The 18,328-nt window shown below is 45.0% G+C and overlaps 1 protein-coding gene across 1 annotated transcript in view; it reads left to right on the top strand.

The window, feature by feature from the left end:
• FAM135B (family with sequence similarity 135 member B) overlaps nt 1-16,338 on the top strand; it is a 178,448-nt gene extending 162,110 nt beyond the window's left edge. Inside the window, exons 13-19 of the mRNA XM_068525663.1 lie at nt 1,872-2,038; nt 5,507-5,598; nt 6,624-6,721; nt 7,999-8,150; nt 14,011-14,121; nt 15,744-15,857; nt 16,133-16,338. Of these exons, the coding sequence (XP_068381764.1) occupies nt 1,872-2,038; nt 5,507-5,598; nt 6,624-6,721; nt 7,999-8,150; nt 14,011-14,121; nt 15,744-15,857; nt 16,133-16,338 (940 nt within the window). The remainder of the gene's footprint in view (nt 1-1,871; nt 2,039-5,506; nt 5,599-6,623; nt 6,722-7,998; nt 8,151-14,010; nt 14,122-15,743; nt 15,858-16,132) is intronic.
• Nucleotides 16,339-18,328: the final 1,990 nt, after the last annotated feature.

The raw sequence follows: 18,328 nt of genomic DNA, 5'->3' as shown, positions 1-18,328 counted from the left end.
TTTTCCACATATTTCTCAATTTCGGGCAAACTATTTCAAAATTGTGATATCAGTTATTTTCTGGTTTAAATAAAGTGTTATATTCTTATCATACAAGTCAGGAATGGAGAATAGTGTAAAGAAGTAAAAAATATCATCAATAAGCCCATCTCTCAAATATAGCCCCTGTGTAAGTTCATCTATACTTCTTCCTATGTGCATCTCTATGTGTATACTATTAATTTGCAAAAGTAGGATAATTCTTTACAAACTCTAAGTTTTTTCCAACTTAATATATTGGAAACATCTTTATATGTTTATAAATCTATTTTTGCATTACCATTTTAGTGTAATATTCCATTGTATAAATGTACCATGATTTTGTTAACAAAATCCTTCAGAGGTAAACCATAAATGGTTTTTTATTCAGTTTTTCTTATGATGAACAACTATCTTATGAGTGTCATTTGTACCTCTGTCTTTGCACACTTCTTTAAGAGCCTTTTGGGAATAGGACTAATTCAGATTTTCTTCCTAAGCCCCTTTTGTGTGGTTCTTAAGTTTATTGTTCCTTTTGAAATGCCAGAATCCACCCCTTTATCCTTGTCTTGGGTTTGTATTCATATTACCCCCTCACCTATAAACTATGTATTTGATTAAGTATAGTATGGAATCATTTAATCAAAACATCCCATCTCATTCACCTGTTCAAAAAATGCTGAAGAGTTACACATTAATGTTATCCCCAAAAGAAATTACACAGGCAGGTAAACTTTGGATCCCATGTTTTATAAAGACCATTAAGTACCCATTATATGCCCATGTCACCAGTTTAACCAGTGCATAGCAGGCACTGTCCAGTGCCTGGCCAGTGTTGTCCTGGTTGTAATTATGCTCTCAGTCTAACAAGGAGACAGGGAGATGACAGAAGCAAATGAGGGCAATTGAGTAAATCGGGATGGTTCATGTGTGCACAGCTGAACCAGAAAGAGAAGGACCTAATTTGGCTGTGGGGCAGTGAGTGTGAACAGAGATGGTGGCCAGGAGAAGCTTTTTAGAGATGATACCTAAGCTAAGGAGAAAACATGAGACATCATGTTGATGATAATGATGGTGATGATGGTATGGCTGGTAATCGATCACATCTTCTTTTTCACATTTAATCTGTTTCAAGTACTGTTCTAAGCATTTTGAATAGATTATATCACTTAATACAGCAAGGCAAAGACAACTTTATGAATTCGATACAGGTGTTATTCCCCTTTTACAAATGAGGAAACTGAATGCAGAGAGGTTAAAGCAGTTGGTGCACAGCTAGTAAGTGTCAAAGCCGAGATTCTGACTTTGGAAGTCTGATTCCTGAGTCCGTGGTCTTCGCCACCTTGTCAGGTAACCAGGCAAAGAACAGGATAACCAGGTGGGAAAGGAATTTCACACAGATAGACCCAAATGCACAAGGGCATGGAAGTAAAGACAAGAGGCATAATTCATGCAGGGACTTTATGAGAAATGTGTTCTTCTTGGAGGCTAGCTGATGATGCTGGAGAAGTAGATGGAAGCAGGTTAATAAACTCTCACTCTCGGAAGATCACTTAAAGATTGTGTGGATCCTTGGAGCTGGAGGGAACCTTAGAGGTTCTATTCAATGCAGGAACCACATCTGCAGAACCCAAATCAATACAGCCCTCGGTTTTCCTGGGTCACTTTTCTGCCTCGTTGTTCAGAACAAACCTTCTTTCACTAGCGTCTCCCATGAGGTCCCACATTCAGCCTTGGTCGCTTGGCAGATACTTCCTCGTAGTTGTCCGTCACTCCTGCATCCCAGCTCAATGCATCTCCTGTTCAACATGGAATACACAGCTCGGCTCGTGATTAATTAGTGTATTCTCCAGTTTTTATCAGGCCAAAGAAAAATTTAAAAAAGAGCTGAAGATTGATGGATTTCTGTACAGTGACTTATCTGTACTAGCTTCTGACATACCGTATTTCCCACCAGAGGAAGAGGAAGAAAATTTGGAAGATGGGATTCACCTGGTAGTCTGTGTCCATGGCCTGGATGGTGAGTTCTAAAAAGGTTTCCTCCTCAAAGTTTTGCGCTATAGACGAATTATCATATTTATGAATTAATCTAGTTTAGGGACTTGTTCAACAAATGTTCAATTAGTGACTGTGGAACATTAGTAAGTATGCTGGATCTAGGAAAATGGCATGGCTTTGCTCTCAAAGAAAAGATCTCTCTGGCAAAAAAATATGTTGAGTTAACGAAATACACGAATGAATTAATGCAATGAAGGAATGAATGGAATGAAGAAATCACATCCACTTTATACAGATTCTAATGTATGACTAAGGGTCAGAGGAGTGAAAGGGCTCCTCTAGGGCTTCAGTGGTGATGAGTAGCAAAACCGGTGGTCACATTCTTCTTATGATGATCAAATAGGGAATGGTGATGGGCTTCACTTCCATGACACACTCTTGTTAATATCCTTAATTTTCCTCACTCTTGGGGCTAATGCATTTAATTGTCCGCATCAACTCCTGGCTATATGTGTCGCCTGCCAGGATGCTAAGTCAACAGGTCTATTTAGTGAAGTGTCAAAGAATCCAGTGGTAGATCACCCATTCCAGATGATGATATGATGATGATGATGATGATGGTGATGACGAAAACTAAGATGATGGCCAGAATGTACACATCACTCACCAGGGGCCAGGGACCATTCTAGATGCTTAACATTTATTAACGTGGTTGATCCTGGCAATAGCCCTGCAGAGTAGCTGCTATTATCACCCCCATCTATAAGTGGGGAAACTGAGTAAGAGGACAGCTAAGTAACTTGTATAAGGTCCCACAGCTAATGCGGTTGAGTCAGGATTAAAACCCATCTGTCAGGCTCCAGAGCCCATGGTTTCATTTTGCCTTTTACCAACAAGCTCTCATCTCTCCCACAACCCGAACCTCCATCCACATCCCTCAGTCATCTTCTTAAAATCTTACTAGGTCTGGTCATTCCATCACTGGAATGGAAGCTCTTTGTAGCTCTCAGAAAATAAAATAAAATGAGCTGCTATTTTAGAAAGCTTAGAAAATTCCCAGCATAAAATACTCTTTATGTCTGACCCTCTTCATTCTCATTTCCTGCTTTTTCTGCTCTCCCCTCTTCCAATTGCACCAGTTCACTCCCATCTCCACGGACAGGGACCATTTCACACCACTGTGTCTTTCTCAACACTGGATTTTCTTTCCGGTGAGCTTTCCTTTCTCTGCACTGACTTCAGTGCTTTGCAAATTTCAGCTGTTCACACATTCCCTTCCCCTTATTTATTCTACCCATGTACCTTGTACTATAATTTCAAAATTTGTACTGAAATGGGCATACTTTTTGAGTGTATTTATTAAAAAAAATAAACTTCAAATCACACCACAAATTAAATACTAGACTCACGCGCTACACACAAAGAGTAATACTAAAAATAATTAATATAAACAAAATAAGTTTGCTGAAGTTTGACGTGTGCCATTGTCGGAAGACTTTTTTGAGCTTGACGCTCACTTTCTCTTTGCAAAAATATTAAGCTGTTGAAAACATGCTTGTTTTTAACTGGGGCTTCCAATCAGAAGGATTTCCAGAAAGACAAAGAATATAACGTTCTCACTCATCCTGTGTATTTTTAACACAGGATCTATGGCCTTGCATGACCAGTGTGCATCTCTTACTTACCTGATATTACATTAAAATGAGATAAGCCTCTCAATCTCTTTGTGAAAATAAGAAATCTGGTCAGGCCACAGACTCCATCCTGCAAGTGGGAGAAGAGGGATGCTATAAAGACAGGCCAGCTTCTCCAGTATTTGTGCTGTGTCAGAAAACGGAGCCGCCAATCACAGCATTGTCACTTGGGCATAAAATCATCAAAAAGACAACCATCACAAAGCACACGTTTCTTTTGAAGGTGATTTCTCTAGTTCAACGTCCATATGTTTAAACTGCAGAGTTTTACAGGACCCATTGGTTACATTTCACTTCCAAGGCTATATTGGTATTAACAGAGAACTGAAGAAATTGGTAATGGTTATGGATATTTGCCCAACTCTTCATATTGTGCCCAAAACCCAAGATTTATATTCTTGTAAGTGTCCTCAGTGGAACACGTTATCAAATCATATTTTTTGAAAAAGTTTTAAGTTGCAGAAAGTTCTCTGTTGCTCAACAGCTGAAGGAGAGGGGCCCGTTGTCATCCCTTCCTTAGACTCCTTAAGCTAAACAGAAACACTTGATACATATATATTAAGGCCACAACCTAGAATGCCATTAGGTAGCTTTAAACAAGAACAGGACCAAAGAGCAAACTTTTACTGTCAGAAATGAAAGGAATGAACAAAATTTAACTTAGTACAAAATAGAAACATTTTCTAAAAGAATAGGAGTATTTTATAACTGTAGCCCTGCATGTGTGAGCATGTGCTCTGACGGGCCATCGTCCTGGGTCACCCTTCTATTGGGTCATCCTTGAAAATCAGGGGGAAGACAAAGTCAAATATCTTTAGTTCTCCCATATTCTGTGTGGCATTTTCATCCTCCTTTGAATCACTTGGTGGTTTCATAAAGACGGGTATAAAATTGGTAGTCAACTATATCACTTCTAGTTTCCCAGCTGCTTTGAAAGGATGGTTACATGGTAAAGTAGGTCACCTATATAGCCACATAAGCAGCTTCGGACTTTCAACTCTGTAGGGATCCCTTTGAGGAATAGATTAAAACATTCATTAAGCTACCGCTGAACCCCATGGCCTGCATGAAATTTACCCCTAACCATACTTGAACATGAAGCTTATTCTGTTATATCAGAACTATTTTCCACATGATTTTCACTTCAGGGATGCATTCTGTGTGTTCTTTGTGTCTTTGCTATTGGCAGCAGAGCCTCAAGTCCTTAAGCTCTTCTTCCTCTGCCCTGATGGTCACTCTGGCAGATGGTATCCATGGAGCTTGCCCTTGCTGACTCTGGTTCCCAAGGGAGATTCTTACTCTGTTGTACATAACTATGCCCCTGTTTGAGGGACTTGCTTGCTGACAACCTGTAAATGGCAGAACTAGTCCTTGTATTAAGGAAGCGATTTGAGAGGGGACTTGTAGATATCACGTTGTGCCACATCAGTGTGTCATCATTAAGTGACACCACTTGCAGAATGTCCTGAGTAAACAGAATTGGCTGTCAAAGAAGGGGGAGGCGGCGTGCCTTCAAAAGTTCCTGTGTACAGAATGTTCACAAGCCACATGTTTATAGATCAGGGAATAATCCCACTGAGGGAGGACTACCAGAAAGGCCCTGACCCTGTGTGGACGGGAGGAGGGGGCAGCGCGGGGACCAGTGGATTGGACACGTTTAGTTGTTTTTATTATCAACTTATTGAAAAAATGGGAAATGGGAGGGGGACTGGAAAGGAGTAAGAAATAAATCCCTTGTGTGTCAGCTGTTATATGATTAATTGTGGATCCGCGGTGGGGTTATCTGTCGTTTTTAGGGAACAGTGCGGACCTCCGTCTGGTAAAGACTTTCATAGAACTGGGGCTCCCTGGAGGAAAACTGGACTTCCTAATGTCTGAAAAGAATCAGGTATGACAACAAAAGCGTCAGAACCGAAAGAATCCCTGATTCGTGTCTTAGATGAGCCTCCTAAAGTCACCGTGATGGTTTATGGCCACACAGATGGGAGGGGACTTTACCGAGGGACACTGGCCAGGCACTTGGAAGGTCTGGAGAGCTCATTTTCTTTTGGGAGGAGGAAATAGTAAGAACGGGGGACATGTGAGTCAGGTGACTGGGCCTTTTGACCTCACAGGTCATAGGTTGAGTGACAGCTCAGAGCATAAATGATTGGGCATCCGTGGGTCTGTACTGGGGAAGGAGTTTGTCACTGACATCTATGTAACCAGTGGAGCTGGATTATGACCTTTTCATAGTCAGAGGTAAACTGTGGGGCCTTTGCCGTTTCAGGTCTGGAGACTTAATGGGATGTCAAGGTAGATGAGAACTGAGAGATTCCATGGCCAAGAGGTGGGGCTGGGTGGAATGTTGTCATTGAGCCCCATTCCATGGGACTTGAGATGGATGAGGCTAAGTATTATTTGGAGGCATAGCACTGCTTATAAATAAAGGGTCCCATGACCACTGACAATGGGAATCGTCAGAGGATAATCAACAAGCAAACAGTGGAAGGTGCAGTCTCATTCCTCCTCTCTCAGTGGTCCGTCCTGTTGCCTTTTCTTTGACACCTGCTCTATACAAGGCATGCACTCCGCAGGGTGAAGGGGTATAAATGTGATGAGGAAAGAGGATCGCTTTGAGCATCTACGATGCGCTGAGCAGTTGGCGTCTGTTTCTTCATTTACTTATCCCAACCGTTCTGTGAAGTGTTGGCACCACTGTCGCCTCACAAAGAGGGAACCCACAGTCTGACCTGGAGAGCCGTGATCGGGGCTCCTTTTCTTGTTGTTGAATACTGATTTGTACCCTAATGTCAGGCGTGGGCATGCCCCCAGGATGCACGGTGGTGTTTAGTGGAGGAAGATGGGCTTGTGCACGGGGCCTGGCCTGGCACCACGCCCTCCCCAATACCCGTTCCCTCTCTCCCCTTCCAGATGGACACGTTTGCAGATTTTGATACCATGACCGATCGGTTACTGGATGAAATCATTCAGCACATCCAGCTGTACAACCTCTCCATATCGCGAATTAGGTAAAAGGAAACCACAGGTAGTTAATGCTGGGGGGAGGGGTGCCATTTTTACGTGTTTGCTGTGTACAAGTTCAGCATGATGCCGTCTGTATACTGGTCTGGGATAAGTTAACTTGGGACTTTTAAGGGGGTAGATTACTTTCAGAACGGAAGTGGGTACCAGGGCTGCTTGACACGCCCATATCTGTCATAGCAGGTGTGCAGGAGAATAAACACCGTGTAGCTCAGTAGAAAGAGAATTGGACTTAAACAAATATCCTAGGTTTTAAATTCTCGTTCTTCTAACACTCACAAGTTTGTGTCCCGATTCTACCGTCTAACCTTTTACAAGCTTTCTACATCTCTGAGCCTCGGTTTCCCCATCTATTAAGTGGGACCAGCCCTGAGGGGATGCGTCGCCTGCCCCATAAAAGGGTTTCAATCAGTGCTAATAAGTGTGTCCTTCCACTGTAACAGGCAGCTTGGCGTAAATGTTGAGATGGTTAAGGTGATAGTCGGTAGCTTGTGTTTCTCGGTCACTTGCAGATGTGGACGTAGTGGTGAGTCCGCAACATCCATGACCCCATTTAGGCCTCTAAGATATCACTTCTTTATTCAACAGGTGAGGTTTCAGAGGCTACAGAGTTAGGTAAAAATAAAAGGACACACACGAGAAGAGCTAGGCAGCTAATATAATATACAATATAATAAGGTTTTGATACATAATCATTTAATTTGAAAGTGATGATGTGTCGAATCCATAGATCTCTGAGCAGCAGTACAGCTGGAGCAGAGCACGTGCTGTGGGCCGAGAGCAGGCAACTCACCAACTGTACTGACTGAACGAGGGATGAGTAAAATTGGAGAGGCAGGCAGAAGTCGGGACACGAATGGCCTCGTAAGCCAGGCTAAGGAGCTGGGATGTTACCCTGTGGATGACTAGGAGGGTTCAATGCTCCAACGTGAATGTCAGAAGGAACCCCCAGGTGCACTGAGGGAGGCGTAGAGACCAGGACTGGGGGGAAGAGGGCGCTCTAATAACACCAAGATGCCCACACTTCTCTTCTGACCACACTGGGCTCAGAGCTTCCGTTCACAAAGACCCCACCTCGGGCTTCACGTGGCCAGCGTTCGGAAACCCGATGGGGATGAAGTAGCGGCCCCCCTTCTCCCTGCCGGTTCCCCTAAATCCCATGGGAGGTGGAGGGTGGCTGGCCCCTTGGTGCTCCTGGTGCAGCACCTTCCTGGCAGCCAGCCTCCTGCTGTCGCTCACGTGGACGCCTTCTGTCTCTCGACAGCTTCATCGGCCATTCTCTGGGCAACATAATCATCCGATCGGTCCTAACGCGGCCCCGGTTCCGGTATTACCTCAACAAACTCCACACCTTCCTGTCGCTCTCCGGGCCGCACCTGGGGACCCTGTACAACAACAGCACCCTGGTCAGCACAGGTAAGACTCTCCCCAGCCTCGTCATTCCTCAGAGTTCATTCAGGACCCAGGGGAGGGGGAGCCAGAGACAGATGCTCTTCCTGGTGGAACCTGTGGCTTTGGAACGTCTTCAAAGGGTGAGACGGTGGAAGGAGACCTGGGCTCAGAAAGATGTTATTTTGTTTGTGAGCTGAATGAGATTAGACAGGATGTCTCCCAAGGTCTCTTCTGCTTCAATTTTCTGTGAATAAAAATAAATAGTGGTGCGGAAGAGAGCATGGGTGTCTGTGCATTCAAGCTGTTGTAACAAATTGCCATAGACTGGGTAAGGGGGGATTTGGAAATAACAGACATTTTTATTTCTCACGCTTCTGGAGGCTGGAAAGCCCAAGATCAAAGCACTGGCAGATTTGGTATCGGGTGAGGTCCCGCTTCCTGGTTCACAGACGGCCGTCTTCACGCTGTGTGCTCACCTGGTAGAAGGGTCAAGGGAGCCCCTGGGGTCTCTTTTATAAGGTCACTAATCCCATTCATGAGAGTCCAACCCTCATGACCTAATCACTTTCCAAAGACCACACCTTCAAATACCATCACATGGAAGGGTTTAGTTTTCAGCATGTGGATTTTGGGGAAACAAACATTCAGTCGATAGCAATGGGCTTTGAATCATGTCACTTCCGTGACAAGCTTATGGTTAAGTTCTAACCCAGGCACTCGAGGAAGACTCTGACCAAGACATTTCATCTCTATGCTACTTAGTTTCCTTACTGGTAAAATGAAGCTAATGTGTATATATTTGTGTATAAGTATGGATACATGTATGATGTGTGTGTATGTATATATATACATATGCCTATCTGTAAACATATATATTTTATATATGTGTTTGTATGTGTTTATATATGTCTATAAACATGTACATTATATATATACATATATGGGGGCGTGTATGTGGGTGTGAATGTGTGTGCCATAGAATTGTTGACGATTAAACAGGAGAAGGAAAAAAGGAGTTAGCATGTATGGAAGGTGACCTATAGCTGGATTCTAAGCTTCTTCCTGGGATGACCACACAGCCACAGCTCCAAGGCTCTCACGGTTTCCTCTGTGTTGTAAGGGAGGGACATCATGGAGGGTGAAGCAGTGAGACTCCATGAATCTTGGAAGATGAGCAGAATTTCCAAGACAGCGAATGGTAAGACGAGTTTTCTGTGCAGAAGAAATAGTGTATTTAATAACCTAGAGCTCGATGGAATCAGGAAACCACAGGCGGTTCTCTGTGACAGAAACACAGGGTGACTTGCAGATGCAGAATGACCACGGCCGTCTCAGCAAGAGCCTGGTGATGATGAAGAGCCTTGTGTGACGTGGTGGCGCTAGAGTTACCCTGTAGACCACATAGATACGACTAATGGGGCGGCGTCTGTGGAAGTGACACGATTTGACGTAGACAGCCCAAGTATTATAGGTCATTGGGGTTTGTATAATCGTGAACAGTTTATTCAGTTATATTCCTAACAAGGAGTTCAGTAGTTCCCGACTTCACAAATCCATTTCGTGTTATTGGGGGTCACCCCAGTAAGCGTCCCCTCCATGCCCGTCTCCCAGCTCTCTGCCTCTGCTCCCCTGTACCTGACCCGCACTCAGGGCCGACTGGGCTGCTTGTTTTCCTCACAGGGGGTGGGTCAGATTTGTTTGCTTTTTGTTATTGTAGGACATCAACTGGGAACATGAGTTATTTGACACAATGATACATAACAAATGGAAGTCCTTTCCCCTGTCAAGCTGTCTTTCCTCACAAACCAAGGAAGCCATTTTTGCACAGAAACAAATGATTTGAACCACATTTTTTCACAATAATAAAGTAATTTGGCAACACTATAAAGAGTTGAAAAATGAGACATTACCAATAATCCTTCCAGTCTAGCATAGCTAGAGTGGTTTTCTATGGTTCAGTCGCCTTGTCTTTGCATGCATGCACATTTACATGGCAGTAATCATAATATATATAGACCCCGTGTCTTGTTTATTTCCTTGCATTTTTTGAATGGATCTTTATTGGAGTGTAATTGCTTCACAATACAGTGTTAGTTTCTGTTGCACAACAAAGCAGATCAGCCATATGCATACACGTGTGTGCATATCCCCTCCCTCTTGAGCCTCCCTCCCCTCCTCCCTACCCCATCCCTCTAGGTCATCGCAAAGCACTGAGCCGATCTCCCTGTGCTATGCTGCTGCTTCCCACCAGCCAACTATTTTACATTCGGTAGCAGATATACGTCGATGCTACTCTCACTTCGCCCCAGCTTCCCCCTCCCACACTGTGTCCTCAAGTCTGTTCTCTATGTCTACCTCTTTATTCCTGCCCTGCAACTAGGTTCATCAGTACCATTTTTTTTTTCTATAACATTTTTTTTTTTTTAGATTCCTTATACATGTGTTAGCATATGGTATTTGTTTTTCTCTTTCTGACTTACTTCACTCTGTGTGACAGACTCTAGGTCTATCCACCTCACTACAAGTAACTCAGTTTTGTTTCTTTTTATGGCTGAGTAAAATTCCATTGTATACATGTGCCACATCTTCTTCATCCATTCATCTGTTGATGGACACCTAGGTTGCTTCTATGTCCTGGCTACTGTAAATAGCACTGCAATGAACATTGTGGTGCATGTCTCTTTTTGAATTATGGTTTTCTCAGGGTATATACCCAGCAGTGGGATTGCTGGGTCATATGGTAGTTCTATTTTTAGTTTTTTAAGAAACCTCCATACCTATCTCCATAGTGGCTGTATCAATTTACATTCCCACCAACAGTGTAGGAGGGTTCCCTTTTCACCACACCCTTTCCAGCATTTATTGTTTCTAGCTTTTTTGATAATGGCCATTCTGACCGGGGTGAGGTGATACCTCATTGTAGTTTTGATTTGCATTTCTCTAATAACTCGTGATGTTGAACATTTTTTCATGTGCCCCTTGGCCATCTGTATATCTTCCTTGGTGAAATGTCTGTTTAGGTCTTCCACCCATTTTTAAACTGGATTGTTTGTTTTTTTGATATTGAGCTCCATGAGCTGTTTGTACATTTTGGAGATTAATCCTTTGTCTGTTGTTTCATTTGCAAATAGTAGTCTTTGCTACTCCAGCTTTCTTTTGATTTCCCTTTGCATGGAATATCTTTTTCCATCCCTTCACATTCAGTCTCTATGTGCCCCTAGGTCTGAAGTGGGTCTCTTGTAGACAGCATATATATGGGTCTTGTTTTTGTATCCATTCAGCCAGTCTGTGTCTTTTGGTTGGAGCATTTAATCCATTTACATCCAAGGTTATTAACGATATGTATGTTCCTACTACCATTTTCTTAATTGTCTTGGGTTTGTTTTTGTGGGTCTTTTTCTTCTTTTGTGTTTCCCGCTTAGAGAAGTTTCTTTAGCATTTTTAGTAAAGCTGGTTTGGTGGTGCTGAATTCTCTTAGCTTTTGTTTGTCTGAAAAGCTTTTGACTTATCCATCGAATCTGAATGAGATCCTTGCTGGGTAGAGTAATCTTGGTTGTAGATTTTTCTCTTTCATCACTTTAAGTATATTATGCCACTCCCTTCTGGCCTGCAGAGTTTCCACTGAAAGATCAGCTGATAACCCTATGGGGATTCCTTTGTATGTTATTTTTTGTTTTTCCCTTGCTGCTTTTAATATTTTTTCTTTGAATTTAATTTCTGTTAGTTTGATTAATATGTGTCTTGGTGTGTTTTTCCTAGGGTTTATCCTGTATGGGACTGTCTGTGCTTCCTGCACTTGGGTGACTATTTCCTTTCCCATGTTAGGGAAGTCTTCCACTATAATCTCTTCAAATACTTTCTCAGACCCTTTCTTTTTCTCTTCTTCTGGGACCCCTATAATTCGAATGTTGGTGCATTTAGTGTTGTTCCAGAGGTCTCTGAGATTGTCTTCAATTCTTTTCATTCTTTTTTCTTTATTCTGCTCCTCGGCAGTTATTTCCACCATTTTGTCTTCCAGCTCACTTATTCCTTCTTCTACCTCCGTTATTCTGTTACTGATTCCTTTTAGTGTATTTTTCATTTCAGTTACTGTGTTGTTCATCTCTGTTTGTTTGTTCTTTAGTTCTTCTAGATCTTTGTTGAACATTTCTTGTATTCTCTCAATCCTGCTTCCATTCTGTTTCCGAGATTCTGGATCATCTTTACTCTCATTACTCTGAATTCTTTTTCAGGTAGATCGCCTATTTCCTCTTCATTTATTTGATCTTGTGGGTTTTTACCTTGTTCCTTCATCTGTGACATATTTTTTTGCCATCTTATTTTATTTATTTAATGAGTGGGATTGTGTTCCTGTTTTACTGGTTGTTTGGCCTGAGGCTTCCAACACTGGAGTTTGTAGGCTGTTGGGTAGAGCTGGGTCTTGGTGATGAGATGAGGAACTCTGTGAGACCTCACTCCGATGAATATTCCCTGGGGTCTGAGGTTCTCTGTTAGTCCAGTGGTTCAGACTGGAGCTCCCACCACAGGAGCTTCCCCCTGACCCCAGGCTCGTGAATCAAGATCCTGCAAGCCATGTGGGGTGGCAAAAAAAACAAAAAAAGTAAACAATAAAATTAGACTAGGAAACTAACAGATATGTCAGAAAGAATGTAAAAATAAAAATATAGATGAATCAACAACCGGAAGGTACATCAGTACCACAATAGTAAAAACGAGGAGGAGGGAAAGGAAAAAAAGAAAAAAAAAGGGTGGGGGGAAAGGCCTTGGCTGTGGAGGGCGGGGCCTAAGTAAGGGTTTGGGTGGTGGGTGGGGCCAATGCTCAGGACCCACAGGGCTGGAAAGGTGCTGGGGGCTGTGGGGGGTGGGGCTTAGGCTCAGGGAACAGAAGAGACCCAGGCGTGCCCCCCACTCTGGTTTCAGAGGGCAGGGGACCTCACCTGGGAGCCTAGCAGGCTTCCTGGGCTGGAGTGGGTGGGGCAAACGCCCTCCTTTCCTCTCCTGCTTCTCGGGTCGTGGGTAGGGAGGGCCCCTCCCACCTGCCTTTCCTGATCTCCCCAGCCTCCCTCCTATCCTCCCAGGACCAATGCGGCTTGGGGGGGGGTGGGCCTTGGAGGGCAGGGGACAGGCCTGGGAGCTCAGCAGGCTCCCCATGCCCGAGTGGGCGGGGCAATCGCCCTCCGCTCCTCTCCACTCTTCCCGGAGAGTCCCTCCCGCCTGCCTCTCCTGATCTCCCCAGCCTCAGCAACACTGATCTTGTCTGGCCTCCACTTCTCCTCCCCCCTAGGTCCCCCTACATCCTACCGGTTCACTTTGGGGTTCCTCCCATCTCCTTGGGGGTCAGAGTCCCCCACCAGCAGCCGACAGGCGCCCTAGTTGTGGGGAGACGCTAACTCCGCATCTTCCCACAGCGCCATCCTCCTTGCATTTTTATCAAATTCATTTCTTTGTGCTTGTGACATAATACTCATACTCATCCGCGTTAGTGTCAGCATAACCACAGTAAATGGATAGACTTCGAAATAGGTTGAATTTAGCTTTTTGATATCCTAAATGGATCTGTAAGGAGCGTTCTTATATACTTTCTTTCGGTACTTAGGACAGTTTCCTTAGGCTAGATTCATAGAAGGGGACTGAAAAATCAAAGGGTTTGGATAGTTTCATGACTCCTGAAGCCTGTCTCATAAGATTTTCTATCCCCGCTACCAGTACATAAGAATACAGATGTCCCTCTGACATCCCAAGGATTTGTTAAATTGCCTAGCACGCTCTCATTTTTAAGTTAGCTAACAAATCACAGTTTAATGTTAATCTTTCCCCCATTCTTTTTTGCTTTCTTTTTGTTTGATGCGTTTGATGTGGTTTTGCTTTGTTTTCGTCTTTCTAGGCTTGTGGCTCATGCAGAAATTGAAGAAATCCGGGTCCCTTTTGCAGCTGACCTTCAGGGATAATGCTGATCTGCGCAAATGTTTCCTTTACCAGCTAAGCCAAAAAACAGGTGAGTGGATCCCCTGCAGCACCCCAAGACCGCAATGAGTGAGAGATGGAGAGCCAACTCCTGAGACCCAAATTAGAGTCAAGGCTACATTGACTCACTCACAGAAGGATATCGTCATGAGCTGCTTTGCTACACAGCCTCCTCAACTCATGGAGAGGCCACCAGCTACCCAAGAACTCAGCTGCCCCTGGACCGCCTCCCCCTGCGTGGCCTGGGGATGGTATCACGATGAGAGGCAGGTGTGTGCAGTGTCACCTCTACAGCAGAGCTGTAACCTCCACTGCCCACCAAGCCTTTAATGTCCTAACTGCACAGGCCCCAAGGTCTATGTGCCAACTCCCAGCTCTTTCAGCCAGGTGCAGATCCACCTACAAAAAGGGCAGGTGGACACTGTCCATTTCTGTTGGCAGTGCAAGGGGGGATGGGGGTCCCTCTCGCAGGCCTGAGATCACACCTTCACCCGCACTCCGTAATGAGGAAGCACACATAGATGTCGAAGACCCTACCTGCCACGGGAGTGAGCAGAGCACAGCAGTGACCTCGTGTCCACGGAGAGAACAGAGAGGCTGCCCGACTGTCCCACTCAGTCCTGCTGAGCAAGCCGGCCTGGCCCAGGGTCTGTCTCATGGTCCACAATCTTCCATTAATTTATAAACACTGACTCTGATGATATCTCTGTCTCCTCGAATGTGAGTCCGGCTTAGCCCTGGGCTGACCATAACCTTGGTCAAGTTCCTTACCCACGTGTGTCTCTGTGTGCTACGTTGAGGGTTATCCCCCCATGGGGAAGTGAGGAAGGAGGCTTGGGCAGCGGGGCAGTTGGACCACAACGTGGTCGCCCCAGACATCTCAGCGGGCCCCACCCTCTGGGAGCTTGGGAGCCGGGGTGGCCCTACAGAGGTATCCTGACGGAGGGCAAAGGGCTGGTCTTTACACCCCCTGCCCCGTATCTGCCAGTCACTGAGTCCAGCCAATCCCCAGTGTATTATGGTCTTGGGCTGTGACCTTGGATGAGAAGACTCACGTCAGCGGAGGCGTCCCCCGCAGGGTCCCTGGGCTGAGAGCAGGCCGGTGGAGGACCTGGGCGGAGCACTGCAGCACCTGGAGATCCCTGCTGGGCTCTGGGGACTGAAAGAATAGGCTGTGATGCTTCATTTAAAAGATCCCTGTGCCTCAGTGTGAGACTGATTCCAGGGAGGAGAAGCTACCTGCAGGGAGATGAGGTCAGAGGGTGATTTCCTCAAGCAGCGGACATGACCAAGGCTGGAATGAAGGGAGCCGTGGGGTTGAGGAGGCGGAGCAAAAGACTAGATTTACTTCCTTACGGACTCCCTAGGACTCCCAGCCCAGAAGGGCATTTCTGTTACTTCCGTGTTATTTATCTCTCACTGTTCAGAGTAGCGAGCTGTGTGTCTCCTTAGCTTCCGTGGCTGATGAGGACAAAGCCGTCACCTTCCCTCTTTCAACCTCCCAGACCAGAAGGTCCTTATGCAGTGACTCAACCAGTGTGTCTGGTGTCTTCTCCCTTTTCCTCTCTCTGGGGCAAGTTTGTAAAATGTATGCAAAGCAGAGGCTAAGATGAAACTACCTGGGTAAAAAAGCACCCATCTGGCTTATTGCAGGTCTGCAGTATTTTAAAAATGTTGTGCTGGTTGCTTCTCCCCAAGACCGCTATGTGCCATTTCATTCAGCCAGGATCGAGATGTGTAAAACTGCCCTCAAAGACAGACACACAGGTGAGCCACATTTCTTTTCCTTTTTTCTTTTCTCTTTTCTTTTCTTTCCTATTCTCCTTCTCCATCTCCTCCTCCTCCTCCTCCTCCTCCTCCTCCTCCTTCGTTTCAGTGACTTTCTGATTTAAAAGCAGAAGGAAATCATGAAGGTGCTGTACCCATTAGGGCACATCAGCCGTTCTGCTCAGGACTAGGAGCCCAACACACACGCAGCATTTTTCTCTAGATTCTGCTGCTGAGTTCTGCCCCCATCTCCTATCCGTCTTCCCTCCTTGCAGGACCCGTTTTCGCGGAGATGATCAACAACCTTCTCCGCCCTCTGGTGGACGCCAAGGACTGCACTTTGATTCGACACAACGTGTTCCATGCCTTGCCCAGCACTGCCAACACCCTGATTGGCCGAGCAGCTCACATCGCTGTGCTGGATTCCGAGCTCTTCTTGGAGAAGTTCTTCTTGGTGGCAGGACTCAACTACTTCAAGTAGCGGCTTTGAGGGAGCGGCCTTGGGGAGCTCGCCAGAAACATTGAAGATCCGCAAGAGCTCTGGCTGAAACATCCTTTTACAGACCTCTGTCATTCCAGGCTGGAGCTCAGAGAGGAGGGCGCTGAGGGATGGAGGGTGGGGTAGGACCAGACATTCGAGGTGCTTCCATTTTGGAGGTTTGGGAAAGCTGAACCAATAGTGTAAAAGGCAACAGACTTTGCCCGAACCTGTCTAGCCACCTGGAGTCTCGTTCAAGATGCTTTCTAGGAAAACTCTGAGAAAATAAAGAAACAGAATACTTGGAGTTGGTGAGCCCACCTTCTTAACTACCACTGGCTCACAGAGAGATCACTCCAACTTAACTAGATTTGTTCGGTGTGTGACTAGTTCATAGCTTTATCATTTTTGATGCACACAAGCATTTCAGAACTCAGGTTAACCTCTGTGCAGAAGTGGAACGTATTTGTGTAAATACAATCCTTAATAGATTCAGATGTGCCACTTGTTCAAGACCATGTGATGCCCATATTCTCATTCTCTCCTCATGTTTTCTCAACAAGGGGCAAAGGAATGCTTTGTAAACTCCAATTTTATTTCATAACAGCAGTGGGTGGGGTGATTTGAGGTATGGGGAGAGGCAGGTGATGCTATCAGTAAATGCAAGTTTGTTGCAGAGAAAAAATAACTGGTGAACTGGCTGCTGCACCTACTTCTCCAGATTTTTTCTATGCGTAGCCTTGGTCCGCACATTACTTTCGTGATTGCTGAAATCTCTGTCTGTGGTAGGGAAAATTGACTGAGACTAAACCTAGCAGAAGGGGGCACTGAGATGAATGCACATGTGTGAAGCTCCTGCTGATATACTTCCAAAGAAATGCTATGTTAGCATTTGATGCACTTGCAAAAAATTAAAACCATTCATATGGCCAGCTGCTTCTCCTCTCCATGGAAGGGGAAAGACATCTAAGTGGAGGGGTGCTGGATTTAAAACCTCAGGGGAGCTCTAAGAAGGGTGCTGGTTATCTTTCACTAGAAATGTCTTCTTGCCTTAGGAAAATAAAGGGCTAGGAAAGGTCACCACTGATACAAACCAAGAGACAGCAGGGACAAACGTGAGATCAGAGATGAGAACAACAGCCAGATCGAGGACTCAACTTAAATTGTTATTGGTAAGTGACTGAAGGGGAAGTTTGGAAAATTACCAGGGTGTTTAATACGGTCCCAAAGACTGAGTACACTCTATGAGTTAAAGGAAGACCAGAGAATCAGTTGTACTGAAGGAATGCATGACCCAGGACCATAGGGACAACTAACACGGGAGACCCATCTTCTGGAGGCAAAAACTCCTGCTTCTGCAAAATTTGCTTCTAAAAATGTAGAAACTCATCTAGGACCAGATTCGTGGTCCCAACCCCTGGACCAGAACCTTGGTGATGACCACCAATGCCATGGTAATAAGCCAAGTGATTCTAGACCCATCTGAGAATTTTAGGTCCTTGCATATTAGCAATGCGACTTTGGAAAACAAAGTAGACCATGGGGATCAAGTCCAGGTGGGCAGCTTTGTAGGAGAGCAGACTTATACATTCCTTAAGAAAGGAAAAGCTGGGGAGGGAGTTGAAAGACAGACTCCCACACAACAGATGTAGGCTTTCTGTGGGTCTTCTTCAGACTTTCATTGTATCTTGGTCTTAACACATATGGGATCAGTAAGTCCTCTGGTCACTCTCCCACTCGGTATTTTTCCAGCTTCCCGATGGGCATAGACTCTGGTTACGTATGAACAAGACGAGTCTGCTATATAACCCAGAGGGAACATGCTTCCTGCAATGCAGCCTGTGATGTTGTGTTTCTTGGTCCAGATAAGTGCCCAAGCTCAGTGCAGGACCATACGTTTGTAGCAGCTTCTCCTTTTTGGCCAAACGAGGAGCCCTGCCCCTCCGGTGAGCATTTCATTTTTGTGTTCCCAATGCCCATCAGCAAAGTTTGT

This window comes from Eschrichtius robustus, chromosome 17, assembly GCF_028021215.1.
Source record: "Eschrichtius robustus isolate mEscRob2 chromosome 17, mEscRob2.pri, whole genome shotgun sequence".
In the NCBI taxonomy this organism is placed as follows: domain Eukaryota; kingdom Metazoa; phylum Chordata; class Mammalia; order Artiodactyla; family Eschrichtiidae; genus Eschrichtius; species Eschrichtius robustus.
Note: the sequence above shows the minus strand (reverse complement) of the source record. Positions and strands in the feature narration are given on the sequence as shown.